The following is a 17,246-nucleotide window of genomic DNA, read 5'->3' on the forward strand; positions in this document are numbered from 1 at the left end:
TTATGCCATATGTCTTTGCTATTTGCAGCAAAGAACTTAGATGATTTCTTTTCAACCTACCCAGCTACCATATGCTCTCTCTGCTTGAGATGTAGACACATTCTTTCCCCTCCAACCTGCCCACTCTTTCCAGTAATTGGACTAGCAGTTTTCCTCAGTGTCCTATGTCTTGACATGTCCATAAGAGAAATGATAAAAGAAGAATATCTAATCATAATTAAAATATTTATTTTAGGGATTATCTAGTTGACAAAGGGTCATTATAATGCTTGTACTAAATCTTGTCAAGGATTTTTTTATACTTAAGAAGGTATTTATTTTAAGATCCATGCCTGCATATTTATTTACATGGTGAGATTCGTCCTGTAATTTTTGTATGAGTAAACTCTCATTATTTAATTATACTGTACCTTGTTGCACAAAGAATCTGAAGAAGAATTCTCGCACATTATACTTTTTCTTTGCGAAAGAAAATAAGACTCAAAGATTTAGTTCTCTGTAACTCCATGAGAACATTCATGATAGGACAAGATAATGTTTTAAATTCCTATTTGAAATGACAACTGTATAGTTTCCTCATGCACATTTTATATTTAAGTTTAGACATGCAAGATATATTTCTTAGGAAGAGTATCTAATATTTTGGGCTCATCTATTCCATATTTACCAGTTTAGAAAATGACCCTTGGGGTTTGTTATTTGTAAACAAATGAACAACATGCCATTTTGTGATGGCTCCTTTGAAACAGCCATTTAGCCAGTGGAGGTGAGAAAGGTTTCTAGGAGGAGATATTGGCAAGATCAGCAAACACTCAGGTGAAGCAGATCGGGATCTTCAAGATTGCAGAGACCAGCTGGTCCTGTGGATTACTTTAAACAATGTCACTGCAACACAAATTCCCTTCCTAACCCAACAGAATGTTCACAAGCTAAGTATTTGATTGACAGACACTAAATTTCTTCCAAGCCTCAACTGTTCCCTCCAAATTTTGTGCATCATTCCATATTAATTATCTTGCCTGTTTTACTTGAGTGAATGTAATGGTGCATTAATTAGACTCAAGTCCCAATCATGAGTGGAATTAAAATTCTCAACAAAATAAAGCAAACAACTGAATTGCCACTTTGAGAGTATCTTTCTTTCTTCAATAACTTAAGAAGCATGCATGTTGAATTTTTGTTAAATGTATATGTCTTAAAGAATCTTAACCATTTAAAAGAATTCTATGAATGTGTTTTGCAAACTGTAAATCAGAATACATTTGGAATTGTTATTGTTATTTACAATCTTTATAAAATTAAAAATCACTTCAGTCTACTTTTACATAGAGGGTTTGGTAACATAATAATTGCTGCTGTTTATGAACAATTTCTATGTGTTAAATTCTATGTGTAATGATCTCACTTAATTCTTTTAATCCTTTGTGGCGGGTACTCTTATCCCCATCTTACAAATAAAAACAAAGGGTGTTTAAAGAATTTAAGTAACTGTCCAAAGTCATAGACCTAGTAAATAGGAGAGCCAGGATGCTAGCCCAGGTCTGTTTGACTCAGATGTTATCAAGATACGCCTATATCTGTGTGTGTGTGTGTGTGTGTGTGTGTACTCTGAAGCATACTAGATGAAATCAATAACACCCCTCTTAAAAAGACAAGGCCCCATGGTATCTTTCTTCAAGCAGTTTTTCTATGCATAGAAATGATTCTAAGGGAAGAAATTCTTCTTTCAAATTATTTCTCCTTTAGTGATAAGGGGCAAAGGAGTGATGGCATTTTAGTCTAGGTTCAAACTTGCAGAAACTAAAAAATCTTTAATAGCAGTCTTACTGTACCTTCATTAAGAATACATAATATTTGACTGATATATGAAACCCTACGTAAAATTGTTAGCCTTTTAATTGTCATCAGTTCTTTGACAGTCTCTGGTCATTAATTTTTCTTCCATCTTAAACCATTTTGCAAACAATGGCAAAAATACATGAATCCAGACAAGAAATGTCTGACCATGTGAATTCAGGACAAGAACGTCCTGAATTGGAATGAAGCTCAAGATATTTAATGCTCATATTTTTGTAGTAGCAAAAACTAATCCAGTGTGTTCATGTACTAAATAAATAATGAATCTTTACTTCCAGATATTCTTCATTTTTCTTTAGACGCAAGGAGATTTTTGTCATCCAGTAAGTTACTGTGGTGATGCAGAGCTCGGTTGTGATTGTTTTCATCTTGTCAGGTGGTGTGCTCTATATTTTTTAATATATTATATTGAGCGTTTTGTGGTTTAATATGCTACTTTTTTCCAAAGCCAAAGGGAAAAAAAGCCCTATGCTTTCTCAGTACAATATATCCTCTATAATTTGCATGCTATTGATATGGTAAAGTTAACCTTATCAAAATGCACATTGACTCATACTGTGCATGTCCTGAGAATTTGCTGTGTTCTCATGTGATGTTAGCTTTGATAGTAACATAAGTTTTCAGCTAGATTTCTTCACATGCATCTTGTGTTATCATTACCATGATACAAAGCTGAGTTCTCCATCTGACAGATGGAGTCTGGGTCCACACTTCACACAAGCTCATTTCAACTACTGCAGGTGGTAATCTGTAAAGACCAAGACAGTGAAATTTCCCATTCTGTGCCTCTGGGGCATACACAGAGTGGCACATTTCATGGAATCTGTACTTTTGCCCTAACCAATGGGTAGCCAACGGAGCATGCTTTCAGGCACTTCTCTAGTGCTTGGAAATGCCATTTGTATGCTAGCACAAAACTTGCTTTATACATTCTGAGGATAGCATAACAAAATGTCAGCATTACCAGGGACCCCAGCAACTGATTGAGTGCCCCAGAGATAATCAGTTTGTTCATGCAAATAATATGAATGGAGGCAAAGAACGAAAATGCATTTGATTTCAAAATCCCTAATCTATTACAGAGGAGTCAGTCTCCACGAGCCACAAGCCTGGATGGGGCCAAGGCTCTTGACATTCTCATTGATCATGAATAGTACTCAGCATGATTAAAACAGTGGAAGCCAGGACTATTTCTACTCTAATCATATTTAGCATTTTGGATTCATAGGTAACTTTGTTTTACTTCATATTAACAAATTGCCAAGTTCCCACTGACAGAATTAAAATAGTTTTATAAAAATACATTTTCCTCAAAGGACCTGCATGATCAGATTCAGTTGTCAAAGTAAGACTCTGTCGAACTAAAGGTTCAGGTGATCACATCATACATAAAATATCCATTTCCAACCAGCATTCAAAGCTGACCTCTCAGCATTCCAGATTCACAAGAAGTGTGGTTGAGCAACCCTGCCCCCTGCCAAATATCCTTTTTTGTCATCATTAAACAAAATTCTTTTTTTTTTTTTTTTGCTTTATGCCATTAATGCCCCAGAGAAGAATACTTCCATTTTTATAGAATCATCACTGTTTCTCCTCTAACACCAAATTTCCTCTCTTAGACTTAGTAGTGGTCTGCTTAGAGCCCTTACTTTGATAGGGGTAAACATATTTAGTTTGGATTCATCAGAACCTTTATAGAACACCTCTTCATAAATCATATTTGCTAAAGTAGATGTACTCTTCTTCAAAATTTAGCTTTCTGAGTTTACCTTCTAACCCTTAACTGAAGAACTTCAGTGCTAACCTGCCTTGCTAGATAATAATAGTTCAAGGTAGAAGCATTTCTTTTTAGATGATATTACGTTATATGTGTCATCTTCATTAAATTCTCACTGAAAGTCTGTGCCCACCTCTTCAAACAGCTGTCAGCAATTTCTTCAGCTTCTCTATCTACTCCTTCTGCCCCAAGGTAGCTAAGCTTATGCCCATGGCTATAATCTAAGATATGTGGTAGACAAGATAAAACATCTATCAAGAATTTGTTTTCAAAAGTACTAATGTGAAAAGACTTCATAATAATGAAAATACAACTCTTGCCTCCTTGGGAACCTTCTCTCAGCTCTTTTATGTTAGGAAGAATGTTGCTTTTCCTTATCTATCTAGAAATCCATTTTATCTTGTTTGAGTAAAATAAGGATCAATCAGGAACCTATCAAGTGCCAGGCACTGTTCTAGACAATGGACATACTGGGGTGAAAAAGGAAGGGCATTGCCTCCAAAGAGCTGCCCTTCAAATATCTAAGCTCTTATTATACCTGTTTATCTTTACAGATATGAGGAAATATACTGAGAAAGTCCTTAGATATCACTAACTGTTTTTCTAATTAAATAAGAACTATATTACACTACTTATTCAAGTGGTATGTTTACCTTATAAGGTGAGGTTTTAGAGTCAGCTGTATAGTACTGGCTATTAGTTAGGATAATAATAATTTTTAACATTTTTTACAAGTTTACTGAGAAATAATCGACATGGTTCGCTGTATAAGTTGAAGGTGTGCAGCATGATGGTTTGGTTTACATTTATTGTAAAATAATTACCACAATATATATATTATTCATATAGCTACAATAAAATTGTATATGTATATTATATATATATATGTATATATATATATATATATATATACACACAACAAAAAGAAAAGATAGATGAAAAGAGAATAGAAAAGAAATATTCTCCTTGTGATGAGAACTCTTAGGATCTATTTTTTTTAACAACTTTCAAATGTACCATGTAGCACTTAGCCATAGTTATTGTACTGTACCTTACATCCCTAGTACTTCTTTATCTTATTACTGGAAGTTTGTGTCCTTTGACCACCTTTCTCCAGTTCTCACTCCCCTCCACCCTCTGCCCCTCATGACCACAAATCTGATCTCTTTCTCTATGGATTTGTGTTTGTTTGTTTTTTAGTTTCTACATATAAGTGAGATCATATAGTATTTGTCTTTCACGGTCTGACGTATTTCACTTAGTGTAACACCTTCAAGACCGTCCATGTTGTTACACATGGCAAGATTTCCTCTTTTTTAGGATAGGATAGGATTTCCTCTTTTATACACACACACACACACACACACACACACACACACACACGTATATATGCCACAACTTTTATACCCTTTCACCCTCTGATGAGCAGTTAGTTTGTTTCCATATCTTGGCTCTTATAAATAATGCTGCCATGAACATGGGGGTGCAGATGTCTTTTTGAGTTAGTGTTTTCATCTCCTTTGGACATTCCTGGATGTAGAGTTGCTGTATTATATGGTAGCTATATTTTCAATTTTTCAAGAATTGGTTAAATTTATATTAAGGACCAAAGAAAAATTATTGGTGATTTGATAAAACAATGAAGAAGGATGTGAAAGAATACTTTTTCAAAGCCTAAAACAATAGGAAAAGACAAAACTTGAGACACCTTTGAAATCAATAGAGTAAATGCTATGATAAGTAATAGGATATGATTGTAGAAGTAGATGTAAATGCTGGAACAATTGATGGCTGATTGAAATTTATAAATTAAAAATTCACACTCAACATTTTCTAAAACTTGGAAAAATTCATTAAGATATTTTCCCAGAAAGATTCTTAACAATATTCTATTTGATTATGAAGTACGTTGTTAGTGTGACAAATATATACTTTGAATCAATGCATTAAATTTGAGGTTCCTTTGTTTTTAACCTAAGTAGAAAACACGAAGTTTCTCAATTTACCCTGTACCACTGGTAATGCTGATTTAAGCTGCTCATCTATCGACTATCATCCATTGCTCTCTATTTGGACTATATTTTATAATTCCCTATAGATTTCAACTAATTGACCTTGAGAGAAAGCTGAGTCTCTGTGACAATATGGTCTTCAATCACCACTGCCAACATAAATAAATGGTTCCTCTCTGAATCTATCAAGAGTAATCTGAGTGGAATTTAAGTTTTTGATAGACTTTTAAAAAATGAGCCCAGACACAAAATAATACCCTTTTCAACAAAAGGGACTAGGATTTAAGACAGCTAAGATTCATGTAATAAAAAGTGTTTAGCCCTTCCTGTTGGAAAGTGGTCAGTTATCTTATTGAAATCTGGACAATTCCCAAATTGATTTATATAATAATGAACTGAATATGATTTGACAGTATCTTCACTATTGTAAGTGAATAAAATAAGGGTTAAAATAAAGATACCATCCCAGTCTAAAATTCTCCCTATGTAACACATTAGGTTTTTAAAAAAATAATAAAAAGTTAGCTATTTGAGTTTCTTTGAGTATCTTCACAGATCACTTGATTTGGAAATAACACTCCTTCTGAAATAACATTGCTGACTTTCATGCACATTAATTTCGATGGATTTTTTATGCTTATCTAAACAAGCAATTTTTCCTAGAAGAATTAAATTTTCTCATCAGTAAAAGCTAATGCTTTTTTGTATTATGCCCCACCTTCTTTTCTAGTTCCCTGTATAAATTGTTCAAATTAATTTTTTCTATTTAAAAACAGACTTTAAAACCTATAATTAAATTTAGAATGCAGCCAATTCTTAAAGAAAAAAATGAACCTATATAGTATGAAGCTAAGTATCAAAGCATTGATACGGATACTATAGACAACAACAAAAATATTTTTTATTTGAATAGTCAGGTAATATGTGCTAAACTGTCTTCTCAATTTAAGCCATCCACATAGGTATTTCAATTTCAGGTCACACATACTGGTAACATAAGCATAGACTGGAAAATTACATAAAAATTAGACTTTAGAAGTCTCATTTCTCATATTACATAAATACAAATGTGAAGAATAGGTTACATAAAGCAACTGGGTCTAGATAAAGAGAGTGATACAAAGGAAAATAAAGCCAAAACACTTGTTACTGGTTTTTTTGAAGTCTATCTTTTTATTAGTTGGGTAGGAAAGATTATTTTATTATTTATATAGCTAATTTCCTATGAAGTATCTAGCTCCTGTTAACTTCTAATGTTAGGGGATCTAATATGGCTTTGGTTAGACTCAAGTAGTATTTATACATACATCTATTGATCACACCTATCTAAAACTTCTGAGAATACTCAATTGCTTTCTATTTTAGCAGAAAATTAATTCACTTCATATAGTTTCATAATAATTAGAGTATTTATGTTTAGCTTTCTATATATCCTAGTCTGAATGCATCCACAATTTTTATATTTAATGATTTATATTTATATAAATATAGACTGAATAAGGTTACAAGGGACTTATAGCAAAACCGAATTTAATCCTGCCCCTGCCTTCAAGTATACATGAACCTCATGTATACCCTTAATATATGTACTTATACAGCCACAATATGTGTGTAAAGTGATTTGTCCATAGAAATTTGGTTTTATAAAGAGAAGAAGGTATTTTCTTTACAATAGAACAGAGTAAGGTCCACAGAAGAATTAACATTTGAATCAGCTATGGAGGAATGAGTAGGATCTGGTTGTGCAAAAACACCTGAGATGGTACAAACGGAGAGGGAGGGATGCTAGAGAACCTGTGGAGAACAAACAGGGTGTGTGAAAAGTCGTTGGAAGGAATAGCATTACAAATGCAGGCATGATGAGAAATGCATTCACATGATAACATGAAAACTGAATTATTACAGTCTTTATGTTATTAGAGATTTCTTTGGAATCTTGGATTGAGAACTAGAAAGGGGGATTTGGTTTTGAAGTCTGTATATTTATGACCATTCTTTTTAAGTCTTCTCCTAATTAAGAAGACTAAAATAGGAAACCTAGCTGCTTAATGTAGCACATTCTACCCAGTTTTGAGTAAAATTAAGATAGGGTATTCTTTTAGAAACAAAAAAAAATTCTTTCTTTATTATCAGCATGAATTATAAGACAGATGGGTAAGAGGAGCTTAAGTTTTCCAAATAAAGTAGAAATAACAACTCTAATACTAATGATAGTGACTACTATTTATGCATTGCTTCCAAAGCTAAGGGGATTTCTAAGCATTTTACATACATGAGCTTGAATTACATATGCTTACCTTATTTTCCAAATTAGGAAATGAGGCACAGAAAGATTAAGTGACTTGCTTAAGGTACTGTAGCTGGTAATTGTTGGAGCCCATATTTGAAGCCAATAAGGGCATCATATTTTATAGTAAGGAAAGAATTCACAAATATTCACCTGAATCTAATAGTTAGCCAGTTATAGTTGAAAATTAGTATCTTTAGAGATGCCTAGGTAGCTCAGTCAGTTAAGCATCTGACTCTTGATCTCAGCTCAGGTCATGATTTCATGGTTTGCAAGATCGAGCCCTGTGTTGGGCTCTGCACTGACACCATGGAGCCTTCTTTCTCTCCCACTCTCTCTGCTCCTCCCCTGCTCTCTCTCTCTCTCTCTCTCAAAATAAATAAATAATCTTTAAAGAAATAAATATAAATAAATTTTTAAAAATAAAATTAGTATCTTTTTTTTATATTTTTAATATAATTTATTGTCAAGTTGGTTTCCGTATAACACCCAGGGCTCATCCCAACAAGTGCCCTTCCCCATGCCAACAGCCCCATTCCCCTCCCCCCCATCAGTCCTCAGTTTGTTCTCAGTATTCAAGAGTCTCTCATGGTTTGCCTCCCTCCCTCTCCCCCAACTGTTTTTTCCCCCTTCCCCTCCCCTATGGTCCTGTTAAGTTTCTCCAGTTCCACATGAGTGAAAACATATGGTATCTTTCTCTGCCTGACATATTTCACTTAGGATAATACCCTTGAGTTCCATCCATGTTGCTACAAATGGCAGATTTCATTCTTTTTCATTGCCATGTAGTATTCCATTGTATATATAAACTGCATTTTCTTGATCCATTCATCAGTTGGACACTTAGGCTCTTTCCATATTTGGCTATTAGCACATTCTTATCGATGTTTGTGATTGTCTTATGTATTTGGGTGTTTCTGAATTCAGTGCATAGACATTTATACTTGTTAGCTCTTCCTGATGGATAGACCCTGAAATTATTATATAATGCCCTTCTTTGCCTTTAAAATAAAAAATAAAGTCCAGTTTGTCTGATATAAATATGGCTACTCCAGCTTTCTTTTTGATGTCCAGTAGCATGAAAGATGTATTCCCATCTCCTCACTTTCAATCTGAATGTGTCCTCAGGTCTAAAATAGGTCTCTTGTAAACAGCAAATAGATGGATCTCATTTTTTTAATCAATTCTGCTACTCTGTCTTTTGATTGGAGCATTTAGTCCATTTACATTCAGTGTTATTATTGAAAAATATGGGTTTAGAGTTACTGTGTTCTCTGTTAGATTCATGCTTGTAGTGGTGTCTCTGGGACTTTGTGTTCCTTGCAACATTTCCCTCATAGGATCTCTTGTAGGGCTGGTTTAGTGATGATGAATTCCTCCATTTTTTGTTGGGGTAAACCTTGATCTCTCCTTCAATTCTGAATGATAGGCTTGCTGGATAAAGGCTTCTTGGCTGTATATTTTTCCTGTTCATCACACTGAAGATTTCCTGCCATTCCTTTCTGGCAGTAGATAGGTCTGCTACTACCCTGATATGTCTCCCTTTGTATGTTGGGGCCCTTTTATCCCCAACTGCTTTCAGAATTCTCTCTTTGTCCTTGTATTTTGCCAGTTTCACTGTATGTCGTGCAGATCGATTCAGTTTACGTCTGTGGGGAGTTCTCTGTGCCTCTTGGATTTCAATATCTGTTTCCTTTCCCAGGTTGGGGAAGTTCTCAGGTATTATTTGTTCAAGTACACCTTCTGCTCCTTTCTCTCTCTCTCCTTATGGAATTCCTATGATATGGATATTCGTCCGTTTGATTGTATCACTCAGCTTTCGAACTCTCCTTTCATGTTCCTGGACCAATTTCTGTCTCTCTTTCTCGGCTTCCTCTTTCTCTATAATTGTATCTTCTAATTCACGTATTTTTTCTGCCTTTTCAATCCGTGCAGTAGCCAACGCCTCCATTTTATTTTGTGTTGCATTTTTTAGTTCATCAGTATTTGCAACAATAATGGCTCGGATGTCATCCAAGCCCTTTTGAAGCCCAATGAGTAATTTTATGAGTATTATTCTAAATTCTTGTTCAGTTATGTTGCTTAGATCAGTTTTGAGCAGTTCTCTAGCTGTTATTTTTCCCTCGAATTTCTTTAGAGGAGAGTTCTTCCGTTTTGTCATTTTGGCTAGCTTTCTTTCTCGTTAGTTTTAAAAGCTTGTGATGTGTTCTGCCCCTGTGAGTGCTGCTATATTAATATTAAAGGAGGCTCATACACTGTCCAGGGCCTGGCCGTTCAGGAAGTCTTCTTTTGAAGGGTGTCCCTTGGTCTCTCTTGTGACTTTGGTTTTATTTTATTTCTCTACTCGTAGTGATGTTTTGAACTCTCCACGATGTGCACTTTAGGTTTGTTCCTTGAAGTAGCCTGTGCCACAGGCGCAGAGGAGGTGGGCTGTCTCCCGTGCTTCACGCCCTCACTCCGTGCGTTGTTAATGATGCCACCCAACTTGCAATCCACAAGCCAAGGCACTTCAGGGCAGGGAACTGGTTCCTCCTGATGCCGACCAAGTCCCTGGGGTACCACCTAACCCGGAGGGAACTTCCACTGTCCAGTGCCAGACCGAGGCCACCAGTCCAAGGAAAGCCCCACAGTTAGAGGTGGGATATCTCTCCAAAAGCCCTGCTACTCCGCGAGTGCAGATGGGAAAGCTAAAATTAGTATCTTTAGAGAGATCTTTCAAATGTAAAATAAAATGATAGTTAAAAAAAGCAACATTCTGTAATGTTTTTCACTGTAAATAGATAAAAGAAAAAAATTTTATTAAATTTATTATAATTTCTAAGTGAAAATAGACATCATTAATGAGAATAAGAGCCAGGATGGGAATAATTGGTGGTTTAACTATTTCTTGCTCTTTTATATTCTAATATGATTATTCATGTTTAATGTATTTTGAGGATTTCATGAACATATTCTGATTCTTCAAATACCTTATTAATGGCTGTGCAGAAACTAGCCCTAATTGAGATTCTAGATGACTCAGTAAAAATATTTTGTCATTACTGCCTCAAATAATTTTGGATGCTCTGGGAAAAGAGACTCTTCCCACTACAGGACGGCATCTGACTGTCCTTAAATAGTTGGACCGTGAATCTGTCATTAAATTTGATGTAATATGTTTGAATTTCACCATTCAGAAGTTGATATGAAATCAATCTCCATGCAACTCAATGAATTTCCATTTCTATGTGGTAGCAGGGAAATTGGTCTTGCTAATTCAAATATCTCATTCATATTTCTATCTTAAGTTCAGTTAATGAAGAATGCCTAACCTAACTGTGTTTCCTGGCTCTAAGGAATATCATGGCCTACGAGCACTGGGGCATCAGGCATCTGAGGGGACTTGGGTAGTATGGGTCTAACCCGTGATTATATTTTTTCTTGCTAGTCTTTGCTGAAGAGTAATTATTTCCAACAGGGATTGATTATTGCCTCAGTCCCTTCTCTATCTGTTACTATGTCAGAAGTATTTCCAGATCTCTAATTCAGATCTCTGTCTTCCTTTTCCAAACCCAAAATCAAAGATTCTGGTTCAGTAGCCCATTCAGCCATCTCCATATTCATTTAGTTAAAAATTTCTCTGTTGCCTTCTTAGAATCACTCTAGGGTATCATGGGAAGCTTACAAGTTCATCCACCGAGACTTTGCTCAAACATTACTGTTTTATCACTGTGATGCCATGTTTGATAACAGGACACTCTATGAGGTTATACCCTAAGAAGCTGGGAGATGCCTTCTTCTCCTTGAGAACACCTAAAACCTTAGCCAAGATTTCTATTATTCTTCTAGGTAGTACTTGCTCCTGTATCCCCGTATTTTTCACCAGTTCCTACATTGTAATAAAATGGACTTTTTTAACTCATTTTTTATTCATTGCACCCACCCCTTTTGACCATTTTTATAGTATTCTTCATGCTACATCTTTCAATCTAATTATTTCCTTTTGTTTGTTCTTTACCTCAAAGCTACATCTTCTTATAAATATTTTCATTTAAAGTACAGTAAAATCATCCTTGATTATATTTAAATTTTAAAACTTTGAAAAATCTATATGTTAATTCATCTTATTTCATTATAGTTTGTGCCGTTTGTGGTTTTGCGGTGCTAATCGATTGTGCATGACAAACGTGTTATTGAAGATGTGCTCATCTCTGATTTTGTGTGTGATGCATAGTCTATTTAACTGTTCAGAATTATTTCAGGTTTTTTTCAGAGTATAAATAACTTGACCGATGAACTGTCACAGGAGATATGTCTAAAGTAACTGAAAGAATTGTGATTTTTTATGGTTACATACTCATCAAAACTCACTCATGAAATAAAATTTAGATGATATGATGTCATTGTTCAAAGATTCAATCTCCCTAGTTAAGCACTCTCTGTGAACAAAGAAAATATTTTTAAAATCTCTCTCAGACCCTAAATACACTATGCAATGTATTTAAAAAAGACCTGTTTATAACATGGTACTCCAAATGCCCAACAATATAAAAGAGTACCATATCTTGAGAGGGAAACAAAGTTATTATTATCTGCCATATTTGGATCCAAATAATATAATTTAAACAATTGAAGTGGAATTTAAAATAATGATCACCTATCAGTTAAAGGCAGAACACATCATACATTACTGATTTAATATATTTTTCTGATTTTAGTCTAGAACTCTTTCAGAAAGAACTATACTCTCAACTTACAATGCATTTAACACAATCTCTGTTGCAGGTTGCTTAGTTATAGAAAATCCATCAAGTAAGTTTGTTAAATATCTTTTCTTCTTTTTGAATATCAATGCTAGATTCACTGATTCAATGAATCTTAATGTGTGGTTCCTTTCTCATATGTTTGCTAGAAAAACCTCCAAGCTGGATATAAATCATAAAAGCATGACTAATTGCATGGTAACTGGAGAAATGCTTTCTCTCTCTCTGGGGTGAAGCCTGCATGTCTGTATTTTAGCTTGGGAAGTAATACGGGGATATTTAAACTCCTTAGGGTTTAAAAACCATGTCATTATGAGAATGAGGTCACTGCAATATTTTATATCTTCTAAAACCTTGTAATGTATAAAATGTTTTCTGTATGACAAAGAGGTATTACGTGCTTTAGGATTCCATGATAACTTTATGCCCTTATATTTACTTGAAAAACTTTCTTCATTAAAATGTGAAATCATTCATTAAAAGTCACTTAATAATTGAAAGAATTTTGTGCTGGGAGACAAAGAAAGTAAACTTACAGGGGAGAAGTTAATTTTGTAAATATGACAGAGTGACTTTAAAGGGCTGTGTGGTTTATGGGGTTTGAAGTGTCTGTTGTTCTGTGACTCATTAACTGTACAGCCAGTGCCATGCTAAAGCAAAAGAACTCAATCTAATGTGGTAACATTTATACCTTTCTTTGCTTGGAGGCCGGTGAGCAAGAAATCCTTCCTGCAACACGTTGAAGAGCTTTGCACAAACAACAACCTAAAGTTTCAAGAAGAATTTTCGGTATGTTACTAGCAGTTGTCACAACATTGCCAGACCTCCAGTCGTTTCATGTGTCACATTTCATGTCCATTTTAAGCAAGCAAGGCCATGAAGGACTGTGGCCTTGATAATCAATACCCAATTACCAGGTTGATTGTTTGGATAGTAATGTTACACGAAGTGGCCTCTGGTGTAACCCGAATGGAATTATTCACCTACTGTGTGAGGAAAAGGTGCTCTTCTTCAGACCTCCCCAGGAATGGCAGCCTGGCCTCATTTCTTCTCTCTTTCATCCAGAAGGATGGGAATCTGGAATGCTATATTCATTGGACTTTGCGAGACTTGTTATGCTATAAATGTGGTTTTATAGTTAAATAATTATTTTAGATTTAGAGACCCAGTAATTTCATTTTTACCTGCTTAGTTTATGTTAGAGATGTAGATGAACATGAGAACAGAACATGATATTTCCAGAAACTATAAGAATAATATTATTTCTAGAACTATCCACAAGTAAAAATACCTGTGTTTTATGAGGCCTATTTTTAAGTTACAATGAAATAAATACTATACCACATTATTCAGAATAATGTGAAGTTAAAAACATTCCACTTTAATACTATTTAGAAGTTAAGATTAATTTTATTGCATTCAGCATTCTATATACCTATAAAATTGAAATTATAATAGTGCATAAGGTATATGTCAGACCTATAAATAAGCCTTTTTAAAACTTGTGTGAATCTTTCCAAACTTAGCTCATTATTTTGTATTATATAAGTAAAATGGATTTCTAAATGTCACCGAAAACTTTATTTCTTTTTTTTTCCATGAAATTTTTAGTGTGTGAACTTATGAAACAAAGAATTAAGCAATTGGCTTGAATAATTCAGGATTATAATATTTCAGCCTCTCAGGGAATAATAACAAAATGTGAGAAGATTAATGGTACTTCCTACAGCTCTTTGGTTATGCTTCTTAAGTAATATTGGTCTGGACTTAACAAAATCGATGGTACCATAAAACTTTTCTTAGCATTTACACAGCAAGAACTCTCAATTTTTCAGGAACAAAAGTGTAATCTCACTAGAATAGGAGCGAATATAATTACATTATGCATGACTGAGTAGATGAAAAGTTTTATTGGCAATAACATTTTCACATGTATTATACTGAGAAAGTTTCTAGTTCAACTTTTTTGGAGATCATGGTTTTGAGAGCTTGTTTTTTATGTAAATATATAGGCAAACTGTATGTATTATATAAACTATATATGTAAGGAACTTTTTAAAATTGTTTTTATCTTAATACTGTATTAAGCTTTCAAAGCAAAATTATATTTTAATAAATAAGTGCATATTTGATAAACTTTATAGCTCAGGTCATACTCACTTATACTTTACATATTTATAAGCTCCTATATGATAGGCATTGTATTTAGCATATTGATATATATCAAATCGACACTTAATAGCCAAGTGACTTTGGGAAAATCACTTAAACTCTTTCTTCCTCAATATCTTCATTCGTAAGATAGTAATATTTAACTCACTGAGTTGTGAATGCTAAAATGATCGAATGTGTGTAACACTAAGAATAGTGGCTGACACAAGTATTAGCTACTATGATGATGACTTCTACCATAAAAGAAGCTCATACTATGATAAGACATGCACAAAAAATACATAAATACACTGTATCATGATAGAAATATGCAAGGAAAAGTGAGAAATGACTCTATTTGGATAGCAGTCAGAAAAGGCTTTACAAAAAGGTGACCTTTGAGATGAACTTTAGGACAAGCAGAAGACCAACAGACAGATAAAGGAGGAAGGGTTAAAGATGCAAAACACTCCCAACTCATCTAGGATCCCACTGAAAATAGCAAACAGTAAGAGAAAGAGTCGAATAGCATGGGGGAAGGCCCTATGTTCCCTGATAAGATAAAGGCTTCCAAGTATAACATTACTATCCAAACAGTCAACCTGGTAATTGGGTATTGATTATCAAGGCCACAGTCATTTAAATCTATAAGTGGAAACTTCTATGTGAAAAAATTACAAAATACAAGTACCACTTTTCAGATGATTTCCATCTCGCCTTTGTTTCTGCCTCTATTTCTTTGTCTCTTACAAATATGCTGACATATACTCCTACCACCTTGACACAAAGAAGCTGTTCTAGGATTCCCTACTTGGCTAAAAAATTTTTTCTAAGCCTTTTGTGCCAACATACCAGATTTCAGATGCTTGCACTCTTTTTCTCCTCTAACCCATATCCACATGCAAAAGACTGTCCGGATTTTCTTTCTGAGGAAAAATAAGGAGGAAAGGGAGAATTACCTAACTAAAAGAAATTGTTTATAATGATGTTGAAAAAAATGTAAAAAACACACACTTTTAATACTTTTTAAGGAAGGCAGGCAAGTTGAGACATTTCTAAAATGGAAAACTATAAACTTTGTAAATATAAATCACTGCTTAACAAAATAATGAACAAATTTTCTGGCACGAACTTTCTTAATGAAGAATGGATAGTATAATGACTTTCTTTTACCACAATGTCAATAATGGATCTCCTTGACCCTTCCTCTGTGTCTGATAATTCTTAATCGCACCTTTGCATTCCAGTATCGATTTAACAATGCCTACTGAGAACAGGAATTGACCTTTGGCATCTTCTTAAACTGACCAGTGTTGTACCAATTAATGGGCATGAAATCACACTGCCCGAGGAGAAAAAACAAAAAATAAATCACTGAACTCCCTTCCCCTACTAAGTAGACATTAAAATATTAAATAATCCTCAGTGTGTACCTGATGAAACCATAAGTAAAGTATGGAAAAGGGTTATTATTAACATGGTTGCCACATCTTAGAGCTTCCCAAAATACAAAGAAATTATCCCAGAAAGAGCAATAGCCCAACAGACCAATTATTTTCAGGATATTTTCAGTAAACTTTTACATAGGTTCATTACTATTAATTTGACCTTGTTTCTGAAGAATAGTGTTATTGAGTAGAATTTCTCATTTTCCTCTGAAATAAATCTAAACTTTGCAATAACTTCACTCCACAGGAATTACCAAAATTTCTTCAGGATCTTTCCTCAACTGATGCTGATCTGCCTTGGAACAGAGCGAAAAATCGCTTTCCGAATATAAAACCATGTATGTGCACTTACTGCCTCTGGTTCTGCCTGCAAAGTGCTTTAAAATGAGTACCCAATCTTAGCATTTCTATTTCTTAAATCTATTATATATTCATCAAATTACAATAATGCATTTTATTAGCAGTAATTTTCAAATTGTATCTCTTTTGCTTTGTTAATATTTATTGAAATTAATGTACATAATTTTCAGCTTGTTCACACAAAGTTCACTTATGCAGGTGCAAGAAACTGTAGACCTAATAGTTTCTTAGCTTTGCAATTTTACCCAAGTAATGAACCTCTCTAGCATCTTCCTACAGATCTAGCTCTCAAATGAAAAGAGAAACACGTAACTTTGTGCATTAGTTTCCCTTAAAAGCAGGGCGTGCTTTCTTATGGAATATAAAAAATGCACTGCAGAATATTCACTGAAGATCAGAGTAAATGTATGCTTAACAGGATTGGTTTTACAAAAGAGACAGGGTTGTGCCTCACCAACCAATAGGAAAAGAAACTGGATTATTGTTTTAAGAATTAGTAGTGATGTGAAAGGAAATATATTATATTCCTCTGTTAATAATAGCTGTATGTTTGATATTAAATTTTTGAACATATGTACCAACTATCTATATTCTGGTTCAATTCACTTTATA

The 17,246-nt window shown here is 34.2% G+C and overlaps 1 protein-coding gene across 1 annotated transcript in view; it reads left to right on the plus strand.

Annotated features, from left to right (window-relative positions):
- The window catches only part of PTPRQ (protein tyrosine phosphatase receptor type Q), a 191,694-nt gene that overhangs the window by 152,386 nt on the left and 22,062 nt on the right, over positions 1 to 17,246 (plus strand). The window contains exons 36-38 of the mRNA XM_039235567.1: positions 12,698 to 12,724; positions 13,383 to 13,464; positions 16,522 to 16,612. Of these exons, the coding sequence (XP_039091498.1) occupies positions 12,698 to 12,724; positions 13,383 to 13,464; positions 16,522 to 16,612 (200 nt within the window). The remainder of the gene's footprint in view (positions 1 to 12,697; positions 12,725 to 13,382; positions 13,465 to 16,521; positions 16,613 to 17,246) is intronic.

This window comes from Hyaena hyaena, unplaced genomic scaffold (assembly GCF_003009895.1).
Source record: "Hyaena hyaena isolate Hyena2069 unplaced genomic scaffold, ASM300989v1 scaffold_99, whole genome shotgun sequence".
Classification (NCBI taxonomy): Eukaryota; Metazoa; Chordata; class Mammalia; order Carnivora; family Hyaenidae; genus Hyaena; species Hyaena hyaena.